The following is a 25128-nucleotide window of genomic DNA, read 5'->3' as shown; positions in this document are numbered from 1 at the left end:
TGTTTCTTGGGGAAAAGTATGAAGGAATGATTTTAGATAATGGGTAAATGTGGAAACAACCATAACACCCACTTTAGGATTTATGGCTCATGAATAATTGGGGGTTTTTAATATTTGATATTGAAGGTTGAAATTGATGGTTGTTTATATGTATTTTTTATAGGAGTGTTGAATTTGGTAATGGTTTGATGGATGATCAACCATTGGAACCCTCATTGGGTTAAGACTTTGATTCTTGAAATTTCAAGAAAAGGGGTAAGTTTCAAAATTCCACAATTGGTAAACTAAAATAAATGATTTAATGATTGTTGTATATTTGTGAATTGATTGTTGAATTTATCTCCTTTGGTTAGGTTGTCACTTGGTGACTTTGTGTGGAACTTCCTATTTGGAACCAAAGGAAAGTGTTGAAGGGTTTTTACTTCAAGAGGTAAACTCTTGAGCCTTGGGATTAGTCCCACTTGATGTTTCACCATACTCCATTGGAGTAATGGTTGATGATGGATATGCATTGTAGTATTAGAACATAGTATGATGCATGATTTGAGTAAGTATGATTTATGTGTGAATACATGATTGAAAGGATTCTCTGGCCAATAGAATGTATGTATGGACTTTTCTTGGAGCCAGCCCATTGAGGATTTCCTTATGCATGGCTAACATCTAAGAGAAATAGCCCTAGACGATCTCTCTTGAAAGTGCCATATAAGTATGAACTTCCCTTGGAGCTAGCCCTTTGAGGACCTCCTTGTGGTAGATACCTAAGAGAAACAGCCTAAAGAGGATCTCTCTTGGAAGTGCCATATGAGATTTGTATGAAAAATAATATGACATGCTTGTTTTGATACTTATGCACATGAAGTGAACTTATGGGTGAAGTGATCCTCCAAGGACCTTTAGTTTATTGAGATTTTTACTCACCCCGTTTTGAGGAAATATATACGAGGACCTCAAGAATGAGGAGCTAGTGCTAATAGAGGAAAAGAGCATTGCTAGTCCTTTTGGAAGCATTTTGATGATATTTGGCATTTTGGAGAGCTTTTATCGAACCATATGCTTAAAAGGAATTGTATATTATTGGTTAACAGCTTGTAATTATGGTATATATAATCTCATTTGAGCTTGAGCATCATATTTTATAGTTCAAGTGCCAAAAGCTATGTATATGAGATTTATGACATTTTACCTTAGATTTCATGTATGAGAATGTATAAGGATGTTATGATATAGAATTGATGGCTTGATTCCAAACTTGATAATTCAATGAATGAAAAAAGTATTTTATGTCAATGGATAGTTATATGAATGTATAATGCATGAGAGATGGTCAATTAAGTGTTAAATGAGTCTTAGAGGCATCCTTTGTTAGCCAAATACAACAAGGAGCTATTGTTTTTAGTATTCTAGGCTTGTTCGTTGGCTTTGCTCGCTTTAGCAAGGAGAACTGGGGAAAAAGTCACCCTCTGGGTTTGCTCGCTCCAGCGAGCATCTCAGCCAACAGAATTGGGAAAAAGTCATTATCTGAACTTGCTCAAAGACTTTGTTGGCTAGAGTGAGAACCCCAGCGAGCAGAGTTGGGAAACTCACACATAGCGCAATAAAATACGCATATCTTGAGTTATAGAGCTCCAAATTTAGTGAGCCTTAAAGCTATGTAAAGCTATCTCAAAGATTTATAACCTTATAAAATCTTTAGGCCTTATGGATAAAGTGATAAAAAATCATGGTTCTATTTAAAAGTTTTTGCCTTCGTTCTGAAAGTTCAGTTTTAAGTAGTTGTTTTGTGAGTTGTATAACTCTAGCTATACCTAACCAAATGTCTCATATTATACCTTGTTGGAAAATTTGAGATGTTTGGTTTAACATAATAAAATATTAGAAATGATGGTAGAGCCATGAAATAATGAATTAAACAAGTGAATGTCTGAACTATATATAGTATGAATGCTTTAAGTTAAGTTTAATGCCATATTTAAGATAAGAAAAAGTTAACTCACCTTTTTGAAGAAGAATAATTGTTTAAGTTACAAGTATAGGTGATTAAGTAAAGCAATTTTATTATTGATTTCTTGATTATTCTTGCTACACACTAAATACCATAATGATTAATACATAATTGAAGGTATATCATCAGAAACGCGGAAGCGCATCGTACCGATGCGATGAGAAATGAAGAACACCGCTTTGATTACCTGGAATGAAGCAACGAGCGTGACAAATTCTCACGTTCAGTTCTCCTCCTCAAGCCTCACGATCTGCAGCAACGCACCACGAACGGTCGCAATTCTGCTCTACGGTTGATCTTCCAGGCTATGACTCAAGGGGATCAAGGAGTCATGTGGGCAACCGTTCAGATGACGAACGTCTGCCTCTTTGGTCTGTTTCTGATGTTTGTAACCCTTTTAGGCACAAGGGAGAAAAGAGTGTTTATATACTATGCCCAATCCAAAACTAACCCTAAGTTTCATGGGTTATATGGTGTGTTACAAATTCATTAAAATAAAAAATAAAAATAAATTAATAACACGAGTTCAATGAATTGTAATTATTACTCTAGTCTTTTTACAAAAAGACCAAACAACAAATATGGAAGTGTAAGATACCTTTCATTGAGAATCAAGGGGGTCACAAAAATAAGATAATTTCTTTTTATTTTTGTAGAAAGTAAGAATGATAAGAATAAAAAATAGCAATTCGTGTTGATGAGAGAGATGAAACAAAACCAAATTCACAAATTATATTTTGAAAAACCCACCTGATATTGTAAGAATGTCACCTAGAATAGTGAAAGATATTTGATTGTAAAATGATAGGTTGTTGGAAGATTTTACTCACAAAAATAATTGTTAATTATGGTACGAGGAGAGATAAAAAAACAAATATGATTGATGTTAAATTTGTATTTTTAAAATTTGTATTATCTTTTAGTTTTTTCTTTTTTAAAAAGAGAAAGCAAACTTAAGCTTAAAAAAAGGTACCATTTGAACTTCTTTTTTTTAAAAAAAAATTGTTATCTAAATGCATAAAATGACTTAAAAGATTTTTTTTTTAAAAAAGTTCATCAAAACACAACTAAACGAGTAATTGAAGCTCTTCTTCCTCTTCTACAACATATAATCTCATCAGGATCAATAAAAAATTAAAAATAAAAGAAAACCATTTCATCATGGCTATAATAAATTTAGGGAAAAAATGTGTATAATTTTAAGGGGAAAGATATTGTGACAACCAAGTTGTGTTACTACCAAGTGACTACCAATCAATCTTACTGTTAGATCGATTATGTTGATCCAATGGTTATATTTATTTCCATCTTTGTATGGTCGTGATTCCCCATATTTAAAGTGAAAGCATTAAATATGAGAAATCATAACCATACAAAGGTGAAAATAAATATAAAGTATTAAATTTGGGGAATCATGACCATACAAAGATGGAAATAAATATAACCGTTGGATCCATATAATTGATCTAACGGTAAGATTGATTGGTAGTCACTTGGTAGTAACACAACTTGGTTGTCACAATATCCTTCCCCTAATTTTAAAGGATGTAAAGTTGTGTCATTTTGAGTGAGAGAAAGCATTAAATTTGGGGAATCATAACCACACAAAGGTGAAAATAAATATAAAGTATTAAATTTGGGGAATCATGACCATATAAAGATGAAAATAAATATAACCGTTGGATCAATATAATCGATCTAACGGTAAGATTGATTGGTAGTCACTTGGTAGTAACACAACTTGGTTGTCACAATATCCTTCCCCTGATTTTAAAGGATGTAAAGTTGTGTCATTTTGAGTAAGAGAAAGAGATAAATAAAGGAAGAGAGAGAGTGAAAAAATATATATAAAGGTATGTCATTTAAAAGTGAAAGTGAAAGTGAAATGACATAAGTTGTATATATAAAGTTGTATCATGGTCTCAACTCTCATCTCTTTGTGAAAGTGAAATGACATAAGTTGCGTCATTTGAAAGGACAAACACTTTTTTCATAAATTTAAGATTTAGGCAATTAGATTATATGAGTTGGGCTGCAGCGATTTGGCCCATAACAAACCATACTCTGTACGCTACACGATACAGCGAGTCCATGAACTGTATTGACAGTTGAATGGTTGGGCTACAACGATTTGGCCCATAACACACTCCTCCCTTTTTCTTCCTTAACACGACACACTCGCACACTGGACTCATCGCTGTATTGAAAGTTGAAACTTCTTCCATCGACTCCATCTTCCAATTTTTCAGCTCCGTTGTCCTTGTAAGCATCTCTCTTTCTCTCTCGCAGTTTTTAAACCCTAAAATTTCAGAGCATGACAATTAAAGTTGCGGGGTGCGGTTCCCCATTTTCGCGAGTATTTGTTGGGTTTTGTGCAGTTATTTTATGTTTTTTTTTGGTAGAGTAAGCCTGATGATGGTTATTGTTTTGGTTGTTACGTCGTTTCAGGTGTCAATTTTGAATATCGAGTATGTCTAGGTCAGTTGATCTTCCTCCCAAGGGTGGATTCAGTTTTGATCTCTGCAGAAGAAACGAGATGCTTGAAAAGAAGGGTCTTAAGCCCCCTACCTATTTGAAGACTGGGACGACTATTGTTGGTTTAGTTTTCCAGGTTTGAAATTGTTTCTATTGCGTGTCCTTATTCATTGTTTTTTTATTTTTTTTTATCTGGTCTTCGATTACTGTTACATGTATCCCTGTGTTTCATGTGTGTGTTGTGTTTTTATGTGGTTTTCTGAAGTATTTAGGGTTCACTCGCTTCCTTGCTTCTTTATCATGAGTTTGTGGTTAAAATTAATTAGTGGGTCCACGTGGAATGATGGATCCAGACACATTCAGATTGGAATCTAGAATGAATTATATCTGATATTTAGCTCTGGCATTCTGAGGTTTCTTTGTGTGGGTAAATTCTGTTTTGTATTTGAAAATTGTTAAACAAGAACTAGAAGAATGCAAAAGAGAGGGGGAGAACCTGGGAAGCCAAGAATGGCCCGGGATATCGCAAGTTTTTTGTTTTGAAAATCTTACATTACAGCTTGTTGGACTCGATTACTATCTTTGAAGCTGGACTACTCTTCCTCTCTGTTTCTCTCTTTCTTTTGAAGCTTGCTTGTTGAGATTATCTTATCTTATCTTATAGTAAAATGTTGAATTTTATTCTTAAACATATGAAGGATTGATTTTCTTTTCTGGAATGATTTTGGAAACAATTGGTGATTAACCAAGTCGTGAAATTCGTCCATTGATTTATAAAAATGGTAATAAATAGCTGGCTACTTCTAGAAAGGCTTATCATATTGAACTCAATGGTGGATCTTTAGTTGGTTCACTGAGCATTTTTCTCACCTGCTTTGCTTCATCTTGCTGGAGAGCAGACACTGAGGCTGTGGTTTTCATTTTATTGCTGAGGTTTAATGTCCACTTTTTGTATCATAAATTTGAAACTAAGTTCCTCTGTCTACGGACTGCTGTCTTACAAAATTGTTCACATATTGGGAATTGTACTGTTTGTCATCTATGCTCTTAATGACTTTACATGTCACTGTCACTGTTCCATATAAAGTTTTATATAACTGCATATGTTGATTAAATATTTTTATTTTTTAAAGTTTTTTTTATAGTATAATCTAATGTTGAAGTTTTCGACGTAATAAATTTGCCTCAGGATGGTGTCATTCTTGGAGCAGATACTAGGGCAACTGAAGGACCCATAGTCGCTGATAAAAACTGTGAGAAAATTCATTATATGGCACCCAACATATATTGCTGTGGAGCAGGCACTGCTGCTGATACAGAGGCAGTGACAGGTATTCTTTATAAATGCACCTTTCTTGTTACACATTTTTATTTCATTCCTTATAAATAGTTGCAGGTGGCCGGTGTGTAGTTTTTCCTCTTGTTATTATAATAAAACCATTGTAAACGATAAGTTTGTTATTCACTGTAGACATGGTTAGCTCCCAGCTGCAACTACATCGCTACCATACTGGTCGAGAATCAAGAGTTGTTACAGCATTGACCCTTCTTAAGAGACACCTTTTCAAGTTGAGTTTCAGAACTTACATCTCAAGTGAATTTGCTCTCTTTATCAACCTCTGATTCTGACTCTCTTACATTATTGTACAGTTACCAAGGTTATGTCTCAGCTGCTTTAGTTCTTGGTGGAGTTGATATCACTGGACCTCATTTGCATACTGTTAGTTCATTGCTCAAGATTTTGTAATTTTTACTCAAGTTTCCTTGTTTTGAATGCATATTGTCCGATTTCTTATGACTTTTGATGACTTGTTGTGCAGATTTATCCACATGGGTCAACTGACACCCTCCCATTTGCAACAATGGGATCAGGTTCACTTGCTGCAATGTCTGTTTTTGAGTCTAAATACAAGGAAAGCTTGAGTGTAAGTAAAGCATATTAAGGCTTAGAAATCATGCCCTTTTCAATAGAGCTGTTTATTAGAATAATTATCAGGAAAGGCACAGCTAAAACATGTTAGACGATACATTTGACAATATTCTTTCTAATTATATTCTATTTATAATATTTTCAGTGGGATGGTATGAAACTAATATGTCCATTTCCGGTCTAAATATAAAGATGTACATTATTTCATTATATTTGTTATAGTTGATACTGGTGGTGTTTGTAACTTTAGCATGACTAAATGTTGCAATTTGATTAAGATTTTAATTTGCTACAAACATTTTGATGTGGTGCAGAGAGATGAAGGAATAAAACTAGTTGTTGAGGCGATATGTGCCGGTATATTTAATGACTTGGGAAGTGGAAGTAATGTTGATGTTTGTGTGATAACCAAGGTTAGTGGCTTGAAGCCCAATTCTACAAGTTATTCTTTGAGGGGAAGAGTCTAACTTTAATTTATGTGCAAATTCATCATTAATGCTTCACAGGGACATAAGGAATATCTCAGGAACCACCTCCTGCCTAATCCTCGCACATATGTCAATCCAAACGGCTTTGATTTCCCCAAAAAGACTGGTTTGTTACGAACTTTGCTAGTTTATTACACCTGAGACCATAATGACACTATATTGCTTTGCTTAGCTATGTGCATCAATATCTTGCTGTCATTTTAGCATGACATAGTATTTCTGATCTGAGAAATTTGGTGATCATGAGAATATGGTGTTGTGAAGTATCTCTTTGTACTTCCAATTCTAACAGTCATCTACCCATACTTATATAACTGTGTAAATAATATCTTGTTGCTATTCTGTTTAAATAGTTGACGGAACTGTGCATTTGCGCACATTTTTCCAATTGAAGAATATGTTCTCCCCAATCACCACGGCATATATTAGGGAGTAGAGGAAAAGGTAGAGCAGGGATTTAGGTGCATGTGTGGAGGGTAGGGAAAAGAATGTGATAGGTAATCATTATGGGCATATGCAATGTAACAATCTGGCAGATTGGGAAAGGAGCAGGTAAGGGAATCATTTAGAGGGAAATAAGATAAGAATTGAGGAGGAGGCAGGAAAGGAGGAAGGTCTGTCTATTTCTGGCACTGATATAATCTAAATATCAGTGTTGGAAGGGCTTTATGTGGTTTATCTAATAAAATACCCAGTTATTTCATCTGGTTCCTTTCACAATGGTGGCCCAATACCCAAGGCTAAGAGTGTGTATGCATAGTTTAATGCATGTCATATACACAATTTCATTGGTGGGACTTACGCAATCTTACAATTTTCGGGGTTGATTGCTTCAATTAGAAGTAAAAGTAGGCAAATTGTGCATAACCCTTAGTTTAAGAGTCTTGTATAATTTAGCCTACATAATATACATCCATGACATTATTTAAATAAAGCAGAATTCCTTCTGAGGGTTTGAGATGATAATCAGACATTGATGTATAGTCTGCCTCTTCTGTGTCTGCCTGTGTTCCCTATCGGGGCTCTTCTTTTTTTCTTGCTGATAAAACAGTATATAGTATGTTACATTTGAAATTATTGATATATGATCTCTAATATTTTATATTTATCTCCTCTACAGAGGTTCTCTTAACAAAGATTACCCCCTTGAAGGAGAAAGTGGAAGTGATTGAAGGAGATGCTATGGAAGAGTAGCAATTACTTGAAAATTAATTGGTGTTCGAGTCTGAAACTTGATTAGTGCAATGTTTGTGATATTTTATAATTGTTCTTCCAGAACATTGGCTTTTATTTACCTAAAATGATTTCCATTTCATTAGATTCTTGCTAGTTATTTTCCTAAAATTTCGTCATTTGGAATGTGTTTTCGTCTCAGCTTCCAGTTTTGGCTACCAAATGCTTAACGTAGCAAAAACAGAAGAAGAAAAATAGCTAGCAAGACAAATAGCCGTAGAGCCACCATTTCCGTTGATTGAATGGTAGAAGCACCGAATTGGATTTAAGAAACGTCGGTTCCTTTCCGATAATTCAGGTGGCACAAGGTGTGCTGGATTGCTCGCAGATCTTGGACAGCCCATTGATTTGGATTTTAGTTGACCGTTCAATATGTAGCAATATAACTATTACACTCAGCTGTTTCTTAACAATTAGTTATTTTCTATTATAGATACCCTTCACCACTAGAGCTGTCAAAATAAACCTCAGCCCGCGGGTCAGGTTTACAACCCCAATTTTCAGTCCCTTTTTTTTTAGCCCACTTGTAGTAGGGTTATTTTGACCCTAGCCCCATCAACCCTTATTTCTTTTGGGCTAGGGTGGGATTAATCGCGGACAACCCTTTTTTTTTTTTTTTTTTTTGTCTAAACCTTAAATCCCCAATTTTTCTTTCTTGTGTTTTTTCTTCCTAGCTGTTCCGATCTCTTCTTCTTCTCTCGTTTTTGCTCGAGCCACCACATCCTTGTCTTCAAGAATCAGTGGAATCGCAACGCGTTGAATTGGAGTGGGTTTCTCTATTCCCATTTTGAGTAACGCACGAATGAGGCGAGCGTCCAATCCAAGCTCTTTGAAACTTTGATCCTCCGCTTTTTCGTATTCGTGCACAGTTTCTTACTTTCTTTTGATGTGTTTTTGCGTGTTTCCGTTATCACTGCTTGCAGTTGAAATTGATATTGCGACGGTGGTGAAATTTGAATGCATAATCGTTTAGTGTGCATGACAACCATTCTATTCCCTGACACTGTTTCTGAAAAAAAGCAATTCTTTTCTATTTCTGTGTCTAGTAACAGTTTCTGAGAAAAAAATGTGTTTGATAACAGTTCTATTTTTATTCTGAGAATGAGAATTGTATTTGATAACACAACAAATAATATAATAAAAAATAATTCTTATTAAATATAAAAAAATTTCGGATCATCACTTTCTTTTTCATATGGTGTGGTTGTGGTGGTGATGGCGACAGCAGTACGGTAGTGGTAGTGGCAGTGACGTGGTGAAGATAGTAGTGGTGGTTGTTACGGCAGTGGTTGCAGCGATAGCGGTGGTAATGGTGGTGGCGACGGTGGTAGTGGTGGTGGAGGTGACGACAGTGGCTGTGATAATGGTGGTGGGTATGGTGGTTGGTGGCGGCAACAATGGTAGCAGTGTCATGGTGGTGGTGGTTGTGAAGGCATCATGGTGGTGGTGGTGGCAGTGGCTGCGGTGGTGGTGGTAGGTGACAGTGGTGGTGGTAGTGTAATGGTGGTGATAGAGACGATAATGGCTGTGACAATGGTGGTGGTGGTTGGTGGCGGCGGCGACGGTGACGATAGTGGCTGCAGCAATGGTAGTGGTGGCGTCGTGGTGGTGGTAGTGGTGGCGATGGGGGTGGTGGCATGTGATGGCGATGGTGGCGGTAACAGCAGTTGTTGCGATGATGGTGATGGTGGTTGATGGCGGTGGTGGTGACGGTGATGGTGATAATGGTGGTCGTGGTGGTGGTGGTGGCGGCGGTGGTAGTTGTGGTGGTGGTGACGCTGGCATGATGGTAGTGATGGGTGGAGGTGATGGTGATGGTAATGATGGCGTGGCATCCTGGTGGTGAGGGGTGGTGACGACGGCACTAGTGGTACGATGGTGGCGACACTCGTGTCGAGATAATGGTGGTGGTGGTGGTGGTGATGATGGTAGAGGTGGAGAGTGATTGAGAGAGACAAGTGTTTCTCATTTTGTGCCTGGAAACAAAGAAACAGAAATTTTCTGATTCTTTTTTCTGTTCCCCAGCACAAAAAATTAAACTGGTTCATCCCGGGAACAAAAAAATAAACTGGTTTTACCAAACGAGTTTCCTATCCATTTCTGTTCCTGGGAACAGAAATTAAAAAAGAATTGATTCCGGGAAGGTTGTCATGCACACCCTATGCCACTGTTAATTAGATTTTTTTTGTTTAGGTCTTCACTCTTCAGAATAGGGAAACAATTGAAGTGACAAGGATCCATTTGTGATCCAGCCCAAGATATTGGGCTGCATCAGAATTGTTAATTTTCACTACTTTTTTTAAAAAATAATCTAAGATATTATCACATTTTTCTGATTATATATGTATTTCAAAATTAACTTAAATTTAATGATTCTTATAGTAATATAAGATTTTGTAATTTTTATAGTAATATAAAAGAATAGGCTAATAATTCTTACATCAGTTGCTTCTGAGAAGTGTGGAATATGTGTGTGATTAAGTGGATTTTATAATAGACTTTTATCTAAATTGATTTTTGGCCCGCGGGCTGGCTGGCCCTAACTGGTGGGATTATATATTTTTTTGGTCTATGTGGGCTGTTTAATATGCGGGCTTTTCGGCCTTGGTCCACGCGAGCAAGGGCTTAATGGGACGGGCTGGCCTATTTTGACGGCTCTATTCACCACTACTAATGTTCTCTGATTCTAATGCTGGTCGGATTGTCTATGAATAACTATGGGTGTGCATGACAACCATTCTATTCCATGTCACTGCTTCTGAAAAAAAAAATTCTTTTCTATTTATGTGCCTTGGAACTATTTCTGGAAAAAAAATGTGTTTGATAAACATGTTTTATTTTTGTATTCTGAGAATGAGAATTGTGTTTGATAACACAACAAATAGTAGAATAAAAAATCATTCCTATTAAGCACAATTTTTTTTTCGAATCATCACTTTCTTTTTCATATAATGTGGTGGTGGCGGTGGCGGTAGTGGTTGTAGTAGTGACATTGTGGTGGCGGTAGCGGTGGTATCATGGTGGTGGTGGTGGTGGTGGAGGTGATGGAATGGTGGTGGTAGCGGTGGCATTAGTGGTGATGGCATGATAGCGGTGGCAATAGTGGTAATGGTGGCATGGTGGTGGTAGTAGTGTGGTTGTGGTGACGGTAGTAGTTGCGGCGATGGTGGTGATGATGGTGGCGGTAATGGTGGTGATAATAGTGATGAAGGTGATGGTTGTGGTGATGGTGGTGGTGACAGCAGTAGCCGCAACGGTGGTGGTGGTGGCGATAGTGGTGGCGATGGTGACGACATGGTGGTGGTGACGGTGACGGTGGCGTGATAATGGTAGTGATGGCAGCGACAATGGTGGTAATGGTGATATAGTGGCGGCGGCGGCGGTAGTGGTGGTGGTGACAGCAGTGACTGCGATGATGGTGGTGATGATGACATGGTGGTGGTGGTGGCAGTGGTGTAGTGGTGGAGGTGGCAGTGGCATGATAATGGTAGTGGTGGTGACGATGGTGGTGGTAATGGTGGTGGCGGCGATGGTAGTGGAGGTGGTGGTGGTGACAGCAGTGTCTGCGACGATGGTGATGGAGATAACGTGGTGGCAGTGGTGGTGATGGCGATGACGACGGTAGTAGTGGTGGCATAGTGGTGATGGAAGTGGCTACGATGATGGTGGTGGTGGTAATGACGGTGGTGGTGACGTGGAGGTGGTGGTGGTGGTACGACGATGGTAGCGATGGCCGTGTCGGGAGGGTGGTGGTGATGATGGTAGTGGTGGAAAGTAATTGAGAAAGATAAATGTTTCTCATTTTGTGTCAAGGAACAAAAAAGCAGAAATTTTTGAATTCTTTTTTCTGTTCCCCAGCATAAAAATTAAATCGGTTCATCCCGGGAACAAAAAAATAAATCGATTTTACCAAACGAGTTTTCTATTCATTTCTGTTCCCGGGAGCAGAAATTTAAAAAAAAATGATTCCGGGAAGGTTGTCATGCACACCCTATATCTATGAGAATATGACAAAGTGAGACTATTCTTGTTGGAGCCTCCGTTAAATTCATCATAGTACTTACAAGCAAAGTTGGGACTTACAGAGGCAAATCATAGCCTACTGCCCACATAGTCTTTTCTTCTATGTTAATGGGAGATTTTTCCAGACACATCTCATGAACATAATGACCATAGGTCTGTAGCAGAGTATCAATTTTCATGTCATAACCTTTCTTGTGTCGCAGAGGATCAATTTTCATATCATAACCTTTCTTGTGTAGTAAAAGATTAATTTTCATATCATAACCTTTCTAATGCACAAGATCCATATCTATTAGAGTGCAGAGCATACTCAGTATGACTATGGTAAATAAATGATCATAGATTAAACTAGAGGGCTAAGAAAGAGAAGATAGAATTTTTAGAAAGCCATTAGAGAACAACACACTTCTTATTGATAGGTAGGAAACTCTTGCCATTACAAGTCCATAAGGTCAACTATTTATAGGACAAGAAAGCATAACAAGCCAAACAACGTTACATCATCACTTACATCACATCCATAATACAATTCTTTAGAAAAGTAATACAACATTCTAGAAAAGTACATCAAGACAAACACTGCAGGACAAACTTTATTACATAAGCGCTTATATCATCAAACACCACACACCAACAAACTAATATTGGGCTTAACAAACTACTTAGGCCCACAACTAAGTAACTCAAGTCCAACCCATTTTGATAATGGGCTTATGTTCATCTAAGTTCATTCTTTCACCGGATTCTTTACTTCTTTTTTCTTCTTTCTCAAGTTCAAGCATTAGAAGATATTCTTCAAAACTTTCTTCAATGATTGGGGTACTTGGAATCTTCTCATCATAAGGATCCTGAGAGTCTTCAAATATGGATGGGACAGGTTCTTCATCTTTGTTAGCATCATTTGCTTGATAACACTCTCATTTAGAATTGGAAATCTTCAGTGCTTCATTAAGCTCTTCCTGGTATTTTACTAGGTCTGCACTAAATTGATCTCTGCACTAGGTAGGGAAAGCTTCCCATAGGGCGTCATCTTCCTATTTAGGCCAAAGGGCTTTAGGGATCACTCCACTGAGCTCTACAAGACACTTTTGAATGTTTCTGATGAAAGAGCCTGGTCTGAAAGGATCAAAAGAGTAACCAAGAGATGACCTTTTTGACAGTAGATTGTGGTAGGATGATGAAATCCATCATAACGAATTCAGTTTTTATCAAGATAAAAGACAAGTACTTGGTTAGGCCTTTTGGAATTATATTCTTTTCCCAAATGACAGAGCCAAAGTTCTTTACCAGGGAATTGGTAGAGAAAGGAAAGAAAGATGTATTCATGAAAAGGATCTTCTTTCAGCATCTTATTGTAGACAATTTGGATTGGAATTTCAATGGTAATGTAATATAAATTACACATATGCATAGGAAATTTCGGATGTCATTGCTAAAGGATTTTGAAAGGTTTAGTCTAAAGAAATGGTATGGGTATTCAAAATGAATGAGGTCAAGGGTCAAGAAGTTGTCCAGGCCATGAGCTTTGATTATCTTTGAATTATATTCAAAAATATTGTTCCCAAAGAGGTTCACCAGTAGTGCCTCAGTGGTTTTGGCTGCTTCAGTTTTAGAAGGGTAATAGTGGTTTGGGATAGACAGGACAAAGTCAGAGGTTTGCATGGTGGATATTAAAGGTATTGGCTTTTGGTGAGTAAGGAAGTGGATGGTTGATGGTCTTGAGCGCAAGTCAGGGACCAAGTTCTTATCTATTTTTATATGCTCCACCGAGAACTTATATCTGCTAATCCAATCTTTTAATTTGAGCAGTTGAAGAGTATGAAGTAATTTTCCTTTGAAATCCATGATCCTCAGGAAGGATGAGTTGTCCATCACCACTGCTGATTGATAAGATGGAATTCAAATTTCTTAATTCCATATTTAACGGCTAAGATCTCTTTATACATGGAGTAATAATATCTTTCAGCCTCTGAAAACTTGCCACTTGCATATCCACATACATGCTTCTTGTTGTCTTCCTCCCCCCCCCCAAAAAATATTGCTCCCTAGAAGCTATCACTAGCATCGGTTTGTAGAATACGCTTTCCATCAATGGAAATCTTGACTGAGGAGAGATTCCGACAAAGTTGTTTTAGTTCTTTTACTCTATCAATTTGCTTTTGAGACCACTACAGTGGATTCTTTTTCAACATGGCATGAGAGGTGAAGTAATTTGAGTAAACTTTGGGATGAAGCCTCTGGCATAGTTGCAAACCCCGAGGAATGAGTAAAGTTTCTTAGCAGTAAGGTTCTCATCAGGAAACTTCATTAATTATTGTCCTATGTGTGGCTCGGGGACATATTTTCCACCTTTTAAATTCAATCCCAAAAATTCAATTTCATCTTTTGCCACGTGTGCCTTTCTTTCTGACAACATGATTTTGTGATTGTTCACAATCTCAATGAATTGGTTCAACAAATCTTTGTGAGATTCCTTTGTCTTTGAATATAATAAAATATCAACAATATAGATGAGTGCACTACGGAGGATGGGTTGAAAGATCTAGGCCATTGTTCTTTGAAAAATGGAAGGGGTTGTCTTTAATCCATATGGCATGACAGTCCATAGGTAATGGGCATTTGGAATGCAAAAAGCCATCTTATACCTTTCTTCTAGTCTAATGCCTGATTGCCAAAAGGCTGTCTTTAAGTCAAATTTTAAGAACACGTGGGCTTCACTGAACTGAAGAATCAGGCTGGGTATTTTAGGAAGTGGGAATTCATCATCTCTGAGAAAATGATTAAGAGGCCTATAATAAATTACTAACCCTTTTTCCCTCGGACTATTCCTGATCTTTTTTCCACATAGAAGGCTTGGCAAGCCCATTCGGATTTAGTGGGCTCAATGAGTCCTTGGGTTAGTAGGTCTGCACACTCCTTTTGGGCTAAGGCTAAGTTCGATGGAGTCGTTCCCGAATGAGTTGCTTTGGTAGGATTGAGATCTTCATTTAGTTTGAAAGGCAAAGCGATAAAGAACTTTGGATTCTTCCATAATGGGTTTGGATGTTTGAAGTCAATATCGAATTCTGAACAAACTTATTGTAACTTGAGAGTAACATCCTTGTAATAATCTGGTGCATCCATTAACAAATATAAATTCTGAACTTCAGAATATGGTTGGAAGAATATTTTGAACTTTATTCCATTCGGGAGGAGTTGGAGCTAGGGGTGTAAATGGGCCAGGCTGGCCCAGCCCAGCCTACGGCCCGGCCTACATTAAGCCCAGCCCAGGCTCGGCCTTTCAGAAAAGTAGAGTAGGCTTAGGCTTATAAAAAAGCTTTTTTAATAAATAGGCCATAGGCCAATTTTGTCAAGCCCGGCCTACAGCCTTGTAGGCTGGCCTATTTAATTTATGAAAATAAAATAATAAAATAATATTTATTTTATGTGGCAAAGACACAAAGTACTAAATACCAATATCTCTTACTTTTTGTGCTATTTTATTTTATGAAAGAAAAACTTGTCTAATGTCTCTAAATTTTACATGCTGTTGCAGCTTAATACCATGGAGCAATGGGTACCTTGCTGGATTATGATGTTACTGATGAAGATCTTTCAATAATACTCTTATTTCCCTTGTCTTGATGGTGGTTTAAAGATTTTTAAATGAATGACATTCTCTTGTAGACTTTATTTCAGCATCTAGTAATTGTATTTTTCTTATTTTTCTCATTTCTTTGACTTTATTCCTCTATGATATACATTCTAGAGCTGAGGTATTATGTTGACTCTTTCTTGTTTGTCATCTTTTTCTTATGAGAAGTACTAGTGCAGGGATGAATGAAACTTTCTTTGCTCTATACAATTTATTTTTTTTTGCTTAGTATATATAGTGGGAAGCCTACAAGGCCTGTAGGCCATGTCAGGCTTTCTTATTTTTGAAAATGGGTCGGGCTTGGCCTACAAATAAAGCCTTTAATAGGCCAGTAGGCCAGATAGGCTAGATTTTTTTTTACGTAGGCTTGGGCCAGGATGGCCAAAGCCCAGCCCAGCCCAGCCCATTTACACCCTTAGTTGGAGCCTTTCTAACTTTGTGTAGACATCAAATCCGATCAACAGATCTTTTCTTGGGAGGTTTGAACTAATGAATTTGGCCATCACTGTACGTTCTGGAAAGAATTGAATATTTATGGGCTTTTTTGTAGTGAACATGTTCTCATCTGCAGCTCTGAAACTCACAGTGTGTGGAACCCAATATTCTTTGGGCAGTGGAGCTGGATTCATTATAAAACGAAAAACTCCTGTGTCTATGAAGGCTATTGTTGAAGTTGGTTTTGAATATTTTTCAGGAAAGACTTTGACTTTTACAGAGGGAGTTGAGTGTCAACTTATGGAAAGACATGGGTCTTGGGTTATAGAAAAGATATGAATCATCCTGGTTAGATTTTGAATCACTGTATTGAAATGCAAATTAAGTCTCTAAAGTAACCTGTTCTTCTTCGAAAAAGAGGGACTCGATGTCTTCGTCTGACAGGTCAATCTGAGTGATCTACCAGATTGTTAGATTAGCTTGGCTGACTTTTGAGGTTTCTTTGGGCAATTCTTTGCAAAATGGCCTTTTGTCCACAGACGTAGCATTTATCTGTAGACTTCCCCTTGAATTTCTTCTTTTTGAGAAATCTATATTTATTTTCTCCCTTTTGCTTCTTATTTTTCTTAAATTTTCCAAGGAAGTTTTTGATCTTCTTATTCTTGCATTGACATATGATTTCTTTACACTTAATATGTAGATCTGGTCTCTTGCAAGCTCTAGCTAAATTACTTCCTGCTCTTTTGTCCAGCAATTCTCTGAAAAGATAAATAGTTCTGCAAAGTCTGTGTAAAGCCGTCAATTCCTTTTGATATATACCTCCAAGAGTTAGATCTTCAATCACGAATCGTTGGAGGTTTCAAAGACTTTGAGTTCTTTGACTAGCTTTTCAAGCAAAGAGTGAAGGAATGTGTACTTGAGGGTGGAATCATCCATTCCTCCAATAATATGGTACCATTTCACCATCTTCTGGTAATGCTTCTTCAGATCATATCTGTTTAATGAGCAACATTTCATTTGGAAGAACTCTACTTGTGCTTCAGATTCTGCTGACCCTGGGTCTCTTAGGAACTCAAGACAAATGAAGTCGGGTGCAGTTTCTGTGGTTTGGAGGTTGGCAAACAATAACTTCCTATATTCCCTAAGTTTAGTGAACCAATCTTGGAGCGAGCCAGTGAAACGTGATGAGAATTCTCGTAGAATTTCTTTCATTCTTTCTTAATGATCTTCTATAGGCTTGATTTTTGTCTTTTGTAACTCCAAGTAAGCAGCCATTTTATGCATCTGATCTCTCCATTTTGATATAGGAATATCATCAAAGGTGAACCACAGTCTGCCATCATAACTTCTTTTTTGGGGGGATTATCAGGAAAAGAAGTTGTGGGTGTTTCTACAGTTTAGTTTTAATCATCACTCTCCATGACTCTAGAAGTTTCTCCTTGTGTGCCTATGTATATCTTCGTGATATCTGTAATGTCTGCTAACTGGTCCTCATCAGATTCTTCAAATTCATTAGAGGAAGATTCTTGCTTAGAGTCTGTTGGCTGTTGCTGGTGCAGAGTTTCTTCTACAATAGATATCTTGTGGATGGATTCTTCTGCTTGGCTCTGGAGGAATTCTACTCTATGATTTATCATGTGCTGGGCAGTTGGTTCTTGGGTCTCACCTTCATCTTTAGCACATGAGGATGATAGTGTTGGCTGATAAATATTGGTTTTTCTTTGTTTGGAAATCTGTACAAGTTTTGTGGCTATTTCTTTTTCTATGGTGTGCTTTGGAACATGAGGTTTGGTATATAATACGAAATCAAGAATACTTTTCCCAAATGTTGGTATAGTTGAAAGGAGACTAGGACAACAGGATTTAGTAGGACTCATAAGATCAGAAGCATAAAGACTCGATTACTTTTGCAAGTCTGCTTCTATGTTTGTAAGTTGTACCTTTAGCTTACTTAAATCTGCCTCTTTTTGTTGAAATCGGCATTATACTATCTCTACTGAATCATCAGCATCAAATCATCATGAAGTCTGTCTATTTGATCCTTTAAAGATCCTACTAGTTGTTGAATCTTTAAGGATGTCTGGTCAACCTTAACTTCAACTAAATCCAATTTTTCTTCAATCTTCCTAAGCACCTTATTCTGAGTAACTACATTGTCAGTCTGCCAATTCAACACTTGCTTTGCTGGAGACAACTATTTAACACTTTCATCTGAGTAAACTGTGGTAGTCATTATCCATAGAGTCCTCTTGACATTTTTCTGGGACATGATTTCTTCAAGTGAAGGGAAATCATCTTTATCAAAATTGGGTTGCAACATGTGACAGGCTTGAGGAGCAGTAGGAGGTGGTCTGGGAGAATATTCCTTCTGATACCTGTAGGGAAATCTATAAGAAGATTTCTTTTTCTTCTTTTTAGATTTCCTTGACAGGTCTTCATAGTCTTCTACTTCTTCCCAACAATCATAGTCTGAGTCACACTCATAAAGATCCCAATAACAGAGTTTGTGCTCCTTGAAGACATAAGATAATTTACCATTTTTGTTCAAACTTTTGATGGGAATATTTCAAACATTTGATGGCTGCAACAGGAAATCCTTTTCTGCCATGGTATGAGAGAGCAAGACAGAATACACCTATATGCAAATGGGTATAACCATGTTTTTGCCAATCAGAAATGAATTATAGTGGGATTTCTACGGTAATATATTGTTCTATTGGGGAATATGGTGAGATATAATGGGAAAAGAAGGAGGCTTGGATATATTCTTTGATATTTTGGAGAGATAAAGGATTTTAATGGATTAGGTCTAAGTTGTTTTATGTTTCTTGAAGGCATAATAGGGGTTAATCAAATCTGGGGCTTTTTAAGCTATAGCAGTCTTATATGGGATATGGGTAATTTCATATAGTTAATCTATTTTAGAAGTTGTACATTTACTACAGGATGGAGGTAAAGACATGGGTATTTGAGTAGAGGATGAGATAGAGGTACGAGAGGGTATGACATCACTATCTTGGGTATCCTTATATGTTGAGGCCTATCTTTCCTTCACCGCTACTAATTTAATCCATATCACTCTCCGTTTTAATGTCCAAGTAAGGCTCTAATACCAATGTCATATCACTTTTAAGCAGTGAAATTGTCTTGTTTAAAATTTTAGTGAGGGCTAGAAGTATTTGTTTTCTTCGCGCAAAGTGGGTATACAATACGTCTTCTTTTTGGTAATTGCCATCATATCATGGGTAAGGGTGGGCATAGTGGAGTTGAACCAAATTATTTGTCAAATGGAACTGAATTGGTTTAAACCGGTTTGATTTGGTTATGATTCACACTTTTTTTATTTTTTTGGAATTTGAATTAGTTTTGAACTAGTTTCAAACCTGTTTTTAACTCAGTTTATAAAATGTAGTTCGGTTCAATTATTTTACACACGTCAATAATTTAGTAAAAGTAACATAGTTCAAACGACGGTGATTTTAGTTGGTTCATTTTTAGCTCGGAGAGAGTTACATACCTCCTGCAATTCCCTTTTTATACACATTTCAACCATTGAGAAAATTTTAAAAAAATGTAAATATAATTGTATTTCTCTGTCACTAAATTTTTTGTCTTGCATGCCCTTCTGATATGCTCTATTACCGCCAGCTTTGTGTATCCATAAAGGACATCAACTTCTTGGACTGTGTCTGACTCGTAACCAATTTAGAGTGTGCATTTATCATTTCCGTACGACAATCAATCTTCATCTTTCTATATTAGGATATTTATATATATTTCTTGCTGTTTTCTTTCTTCGACTATTCATGCTGCAGATCAGCAGACATCATTTGCCTTTAAAAGTTAGATTAATAGTTTCAATTGTCTCCGAATTGCATGCTTAGAGGTTATTAACATATATTGTTTTTGGTAGACGGGATTTTCAAGATTTTATTTGAGGCGAAACTCTAAACAAATTTATAGAAAATTGCATATATGAACAATTTTCCATGTCATCATGTTTTTATATACTTCAACAACTATTTTTAATAGTTTCTAACCATTGTGTTTGAAAGAGAATATGGGCATGTTAGAACCAATTCTATAAGGATACAAAAAAACATATTTGTCAAGTTTAGATGCAAAACCTACATTAATTCTTGGTTTGAAATAATTATTTTATTTTATTAAAAAAGGAAAATCTCAAGCTTAACGTGTGATGTAAAAAAAAATCGATTTCAGGTCAATAATTCAAGATATTAGCATTGCTAATTTAGTAATTTTTCGAAATCATTTTATAATAATGTTTCAACAATAATTCTACTTTATAATAAGTGATCAAATTCAATTTAAAATGAACAAGATATAAATTGTGCATTGAACGGGTAAATAAATGCGACTTAGATTTTATTTATATTAGAGTAAACACCCTTTTTGGTCCCTGGCAATATCTACGAAATCTTTTTTAGTCCCTGGCAATAAAAAAAGACCAAATTGGTCCCTAAAATTATGAAAAAAAGGCCACGTTAGTCCTTATGTCAACTCCTCCGTCATTAACGTGGCCCTTTTTACATACTGTTAGGGACCAATGTGGTCCTTTTTTATTGCCAGGGACTAAAAAGGATTTCGTAGATATTGCCAGGGACCAAAAAAGGTGTTTACTCTTTATATTATTTGAAAAAAAATTATCAATAAAAGAAAATAACACAAAATTCAGTAACAACAAGAATTGTAATAACATGGCAAACCAACGAGTAGTTTGAAGATAGCAAATGAAAACTTAATAAACAGTTAAAACTTGGTAGGGAGAATTTTGTTATGTATATAGTCTCATCTGGCTTAAATCAAACTGGTTTTGTAATTGATGAATCGATACCCGAAACTTAAAAGTAAATTAGTGGAAACCACTCCATAAATTTTAAAAACCCAAAATCATAAGTTAAATATAAGAAGTTGATGGTTAACAGTGTGTGAATCAAGGAGGGTAAATGAGACTTTACTCGTTGTAGATATTTACATAAGTCAAAAAATCAAAATATGTCACATTTCCCTCACTCTCTCTCATATCTCCACAATCTCTCTCCCGCCGTCAACATTATTTCTCTCTTTTCTTTTTCCCCAACCGAAACATCAACTCTTCTTCACTTGAAGACCGTCAGCCAAACCAAGGGAGATTGGGTGAGAAATCTTCACCTCTTCCACTCATCTTCACCTAAGGAACAAAGCTCATTCACCATCTTCATCATTAAAGCTTTACTTTTAGAGAGAGAAACCATCCTCACAAAACACCATTTTAGGATTTCTCTATGGATGGTCTTGGAAAAGGGTTTTGAAGTTTGAAAATCATCCCTCTCTGTAAGAACCCGCACCGTTAATTTAGGAATTTAAATTAATTAAATGTGAATTTAGGAATTTAAATTAATTAAATGTGAATTTAGGAATTTAAATTAATTAAATGTGAATTTAGAAAATAATTCCATAATTGATCCTAATAATTATGAGAAGGCTTAAATAATTATAGTAAGTGATTAATAATGCTGAAAGTCGCTTTTCTGACGAAAAGTGCAGATACCGATTCTGCCTCACGGTATAAATGCGTACCCGTGAAGTATCCCGAAAAATTACAAAAAAAAGTGTATATATTACTAGAATAATATATAGGACTAGTATAACAAGTTTGGAGTCGAAATAATGAGAATTGGTGTCAGAACTGATACCGGTTACGTAAAAGCGCATACCGACAAAGTGCTGCAAAAAATAAAATAAAAATATGAAAAATCTTAGAAAAATGGCTAGGTTCATAATATGAAGTTTGAGATTAAAATGATAAGCGTAGCTATTAATTCTAATATTGTGCGATTACACTTAAGTGGGCTATAAATACACATTTTGGCCCAAAACCCTAGGCCATACTCAGATTCTACGTATGACCCTTGGCTGCTGAACCTCTTCTTACCATCTCATGGCCATCCTTGTATGAGCCACCTCTTTTCCTTGGATTTTTCATCTCTAATCTTAGTAGACACTTGTGAGCAAGCCTTGGGAGGTAGAGTGGCACCATATTCTGAATGTTCAGCCACTGTTGGGGTAGGGAGAGAGCTGACTTCTTAGCTAAGGAAGAGGGAGCCATTTCCTTGGTTGTGGGAGCTCCAAGTGGTGAGCTTTGTGAAGAAAGAGCTAACCTTGTTGTTCATTCTCATGGTTGGGGAAAGTCAGTTTTGTGGAGCTACAGTGAGAGCTCCAAGAGCACCCTTTTTGTTCTGTTTTGAACCTTGGGTATGTTCTTGAACCTTTGATCATGATTTTCCTTGTTAAAAGAAGAGTCTTGGCATGTAATATGAGTTGTATAGGTAACCAACATGAACATGAATCTAAATGTATATAAAAATGCATTCTTGGACGTTAACATGGGTTAAAAGTTGAACCTTGAGAGTGATATCTCGCGAAATATTCGGATATGATATCCCGATATGATATCCGGATATGGGGTTGGAGATATCCAGATATGGATATCCGGATATGACCCCGACAAATATTCAGATATTTTGAGAATTTCGATAGTGTCACTGTTCTGTTCTGACAGAATGGTATTTTTGGGTTTGTGGACCATGATTGGTTAAGTTGAACCTCTGTAATAATTAACTAAGTCAGAATCAAAGGGATTAAGAGCTTATGGCTTTGTGAGAAGCCTAAAGACATGAAACGGAGAATAAAACGTTGTTGTTATGTCTTGAACTATTAGATGATAAATGTTGATATGATTGCTGGCCTAAACAGATTGTGATTTTGCTGTTTGTGGATCTTGATCTGGATTGGACTCTTAAGTTGGATAGTTTAGCTTACGAAGTAAGCTTTCGTGTCCTCGGATTGGTCTGTTGTTTGTTCCACCGACCTCCATGGGAGGGTGGTTTATATGCATGTATGCTTTTATGAAAATGATATATGCATTGATATATGCCTGAGACATGTTGATATAGCTGTTGATGTAATGTATGAATGTGATGTTAGTACTTGTACGATCAGGAAGCAACCCTGGTGTGCAAAGCCTGAGGCGGCATCCCTCATATTGGTAGGTAACAGACGTGTATAAACTCTATCCTGTTCCCTGGCCAGTCGAACCGCACTTTCATACATCACATGATTAATGAGTTGTATTATTTAGCTCGTTGAGCAAGATATTATATTGTCATGAGATAAATGCCTTAACGTGAACATACATTGAAATTACTGTTTTTGAACTTATATTATACTTGTAAGTGAGCTTGGGACATAAGAGTTCTTGAGGACCCCTTGTCTTACTGAGATTTCTTTTTAGTGATCTCACCCCACGTTTGGAGCATATTTTCAGGTTCAGGTACCTCGGGGGTTGAGACCTCGGGCGGCAGGAGGCCGAAGCTGATGTGATATGCATGTTGTTTATACTACTATGCTTGGATGCTGACTGCCTTATTATCATGTTATTTGATCTGAGACTACGTTGGGCTTGATTGCCTTATTTGGTGAGCATGGAGGTTAGTCCATGCCACATTGATTGACTTTGTTTTATTTAGACTCGAGTTGTATAATTTATCAGGTTATTAGCCGGTCTACGCGTTGTAGTTTCATGACTAGATACACACTTATTTATGTTATGAGGTTATTCAGTGCAATTAGCTTTTTATTTGCAATTACATACAGGCAAGGTTTTGAAAAATGATTAATTAATCAACTTGGTTAATATTAATGACGTCATAATTGAAAAGAAAAAATTATTTCCGTATTTTAATTAAGCGCTGCTTAATACGATGATATGATAACAAACTGGGTATACACATGGTGTTACACTCTCAACCTTGATTGATGCTTCTAAGCTAATAAGACTCAAACCTTTTTGTATTTTCATGGAAGTTCATGATTTTAGGGCATTTTAAAGAGGGTTTTCATGGTTGAATGGGTAGTTGTTAAAATGAGCATGAATTTCTTCACAAAATATGTGAGGAAGTTGTTCATGATATGGAAAAAGCAAAGAAACCACCATTTTATTCATTTTGGGAAATTGATATTTTGGGTGAATAGTAACTTTGAAAATCATGGTTTAAATAGTTAGATGTGAAATGGAGATGAGTTCCTATGTAAAATATGATAGAGATTGGTTCTTGATAAAAGAAAAATAATAAAACCACCATTAGAAACACTTTTCAAATTCATCTCATGAACAAGTGTAGGATTCTATGCTTTAAGGCTTGAAAATAGAGTTTTAATGGAAATGTTTATGCTTGTTTAATGATGTAGTGTGGAGCCAAGTAATAGCTTTGTGAAAGTTCAAGCATTGGATCAATCGATGGACCAAGACTTTCTGTTGGGACAATCCTTGAAAGTGGTTGTCCTTGGGGTATTTATTCGTTGGGACAACCCTTGGAACTATCATATGCTTGATTGATATGTTTTTGGCCAGTGAACTTATACATAAACCTTCTTTGTGACATTTATCCATTGGGACAACCCTTTGAGCTATTATATATGGAACCTCTTTGGAGCATTTATCTAAGGGGACTACCCTAAGAAGTGGACCTTCCTTGGAAAGTTTATCCTTTGGGACAACCCTTGGAATGGTTATGTGTGGATTCTTCCTTGAGACATTTATTCGTTGGGACAACCCTTGTGGAAGATTCAGATTTTGATTATGCCTGTATGAAGTTATTGTACTATGTTATTTAACCTTTCATACAGGAAATGAACTTTTAGGTGGAGAAATACTTTAAAAATCCAGGGTTTACTGATGTGTGTATCTCACCCCTTTTTGGGGACCATATTTCAGGTACCCCTGATGCAAGAGGAGGGATCTCACAATGCAAGAAGCTCGTATAGAGTTTGAGGACTCATATATATTTTGGGATATGGCAATGATGATGCTTATGCTTATGCTTATGTGTTAAGGGATATGATG

General features: G+C 36.6%; 1 protein-coding gene across 1 annotated transcript; it reads left to right on the top strand.

Annotated features, from left to right (window-relative positions):
* The first annotated feature begins 4129 nt into the window (after positions 1-4129).
* Positions 4130-8541, top strand: LOC133288176 (proteasome subunit beta type-7-B). Its single transcript, XM_061485882.1, has 9 exons — positions 4130-4267; positions 4454-4616; positions 5670-5811; positions 5952-6048; positions 6131-6200; positions 6301-6405; positions 6725-6823; positions 6917-7004; positions 8019-8541. The coding sequence occupies exons 2-9, from the start codon at positions 4476-4478 to the stop codon at positions 8090-8092; spliced, it is 816 nt and encodes a 271-aa protein (XP_061341866.1). The 5' UTR covers positions 4130-4267; positions 4454-4475; the 3' UTR covers positions 8093-8541.
* Positions 8542-25128: the final 16587 nt, after the last annotated feature.

Source organism: Gastrolobium bilobum, unplaced genomic scaffold, assembly GCF_033153095.1.
Source record: "Gastrolobium bilobum isolate Gb01-03AN ecotype WA unplaced genomic scaffold, APGP_CSIRO_Gbil_v1 utg7961, whole genome shotgun sequence".
NCBI classification, from domain to species: domain Eukaryota; kingdom Viridiplantae; phylum Streptophyta; class Magnoliopsida; order Fabales; family Fabaceae; genus Gastrolobium; species Gastrolobium bilobum.
This window is presented reverse-complemented; position numbering and strand designations above follow the sequence as displayed.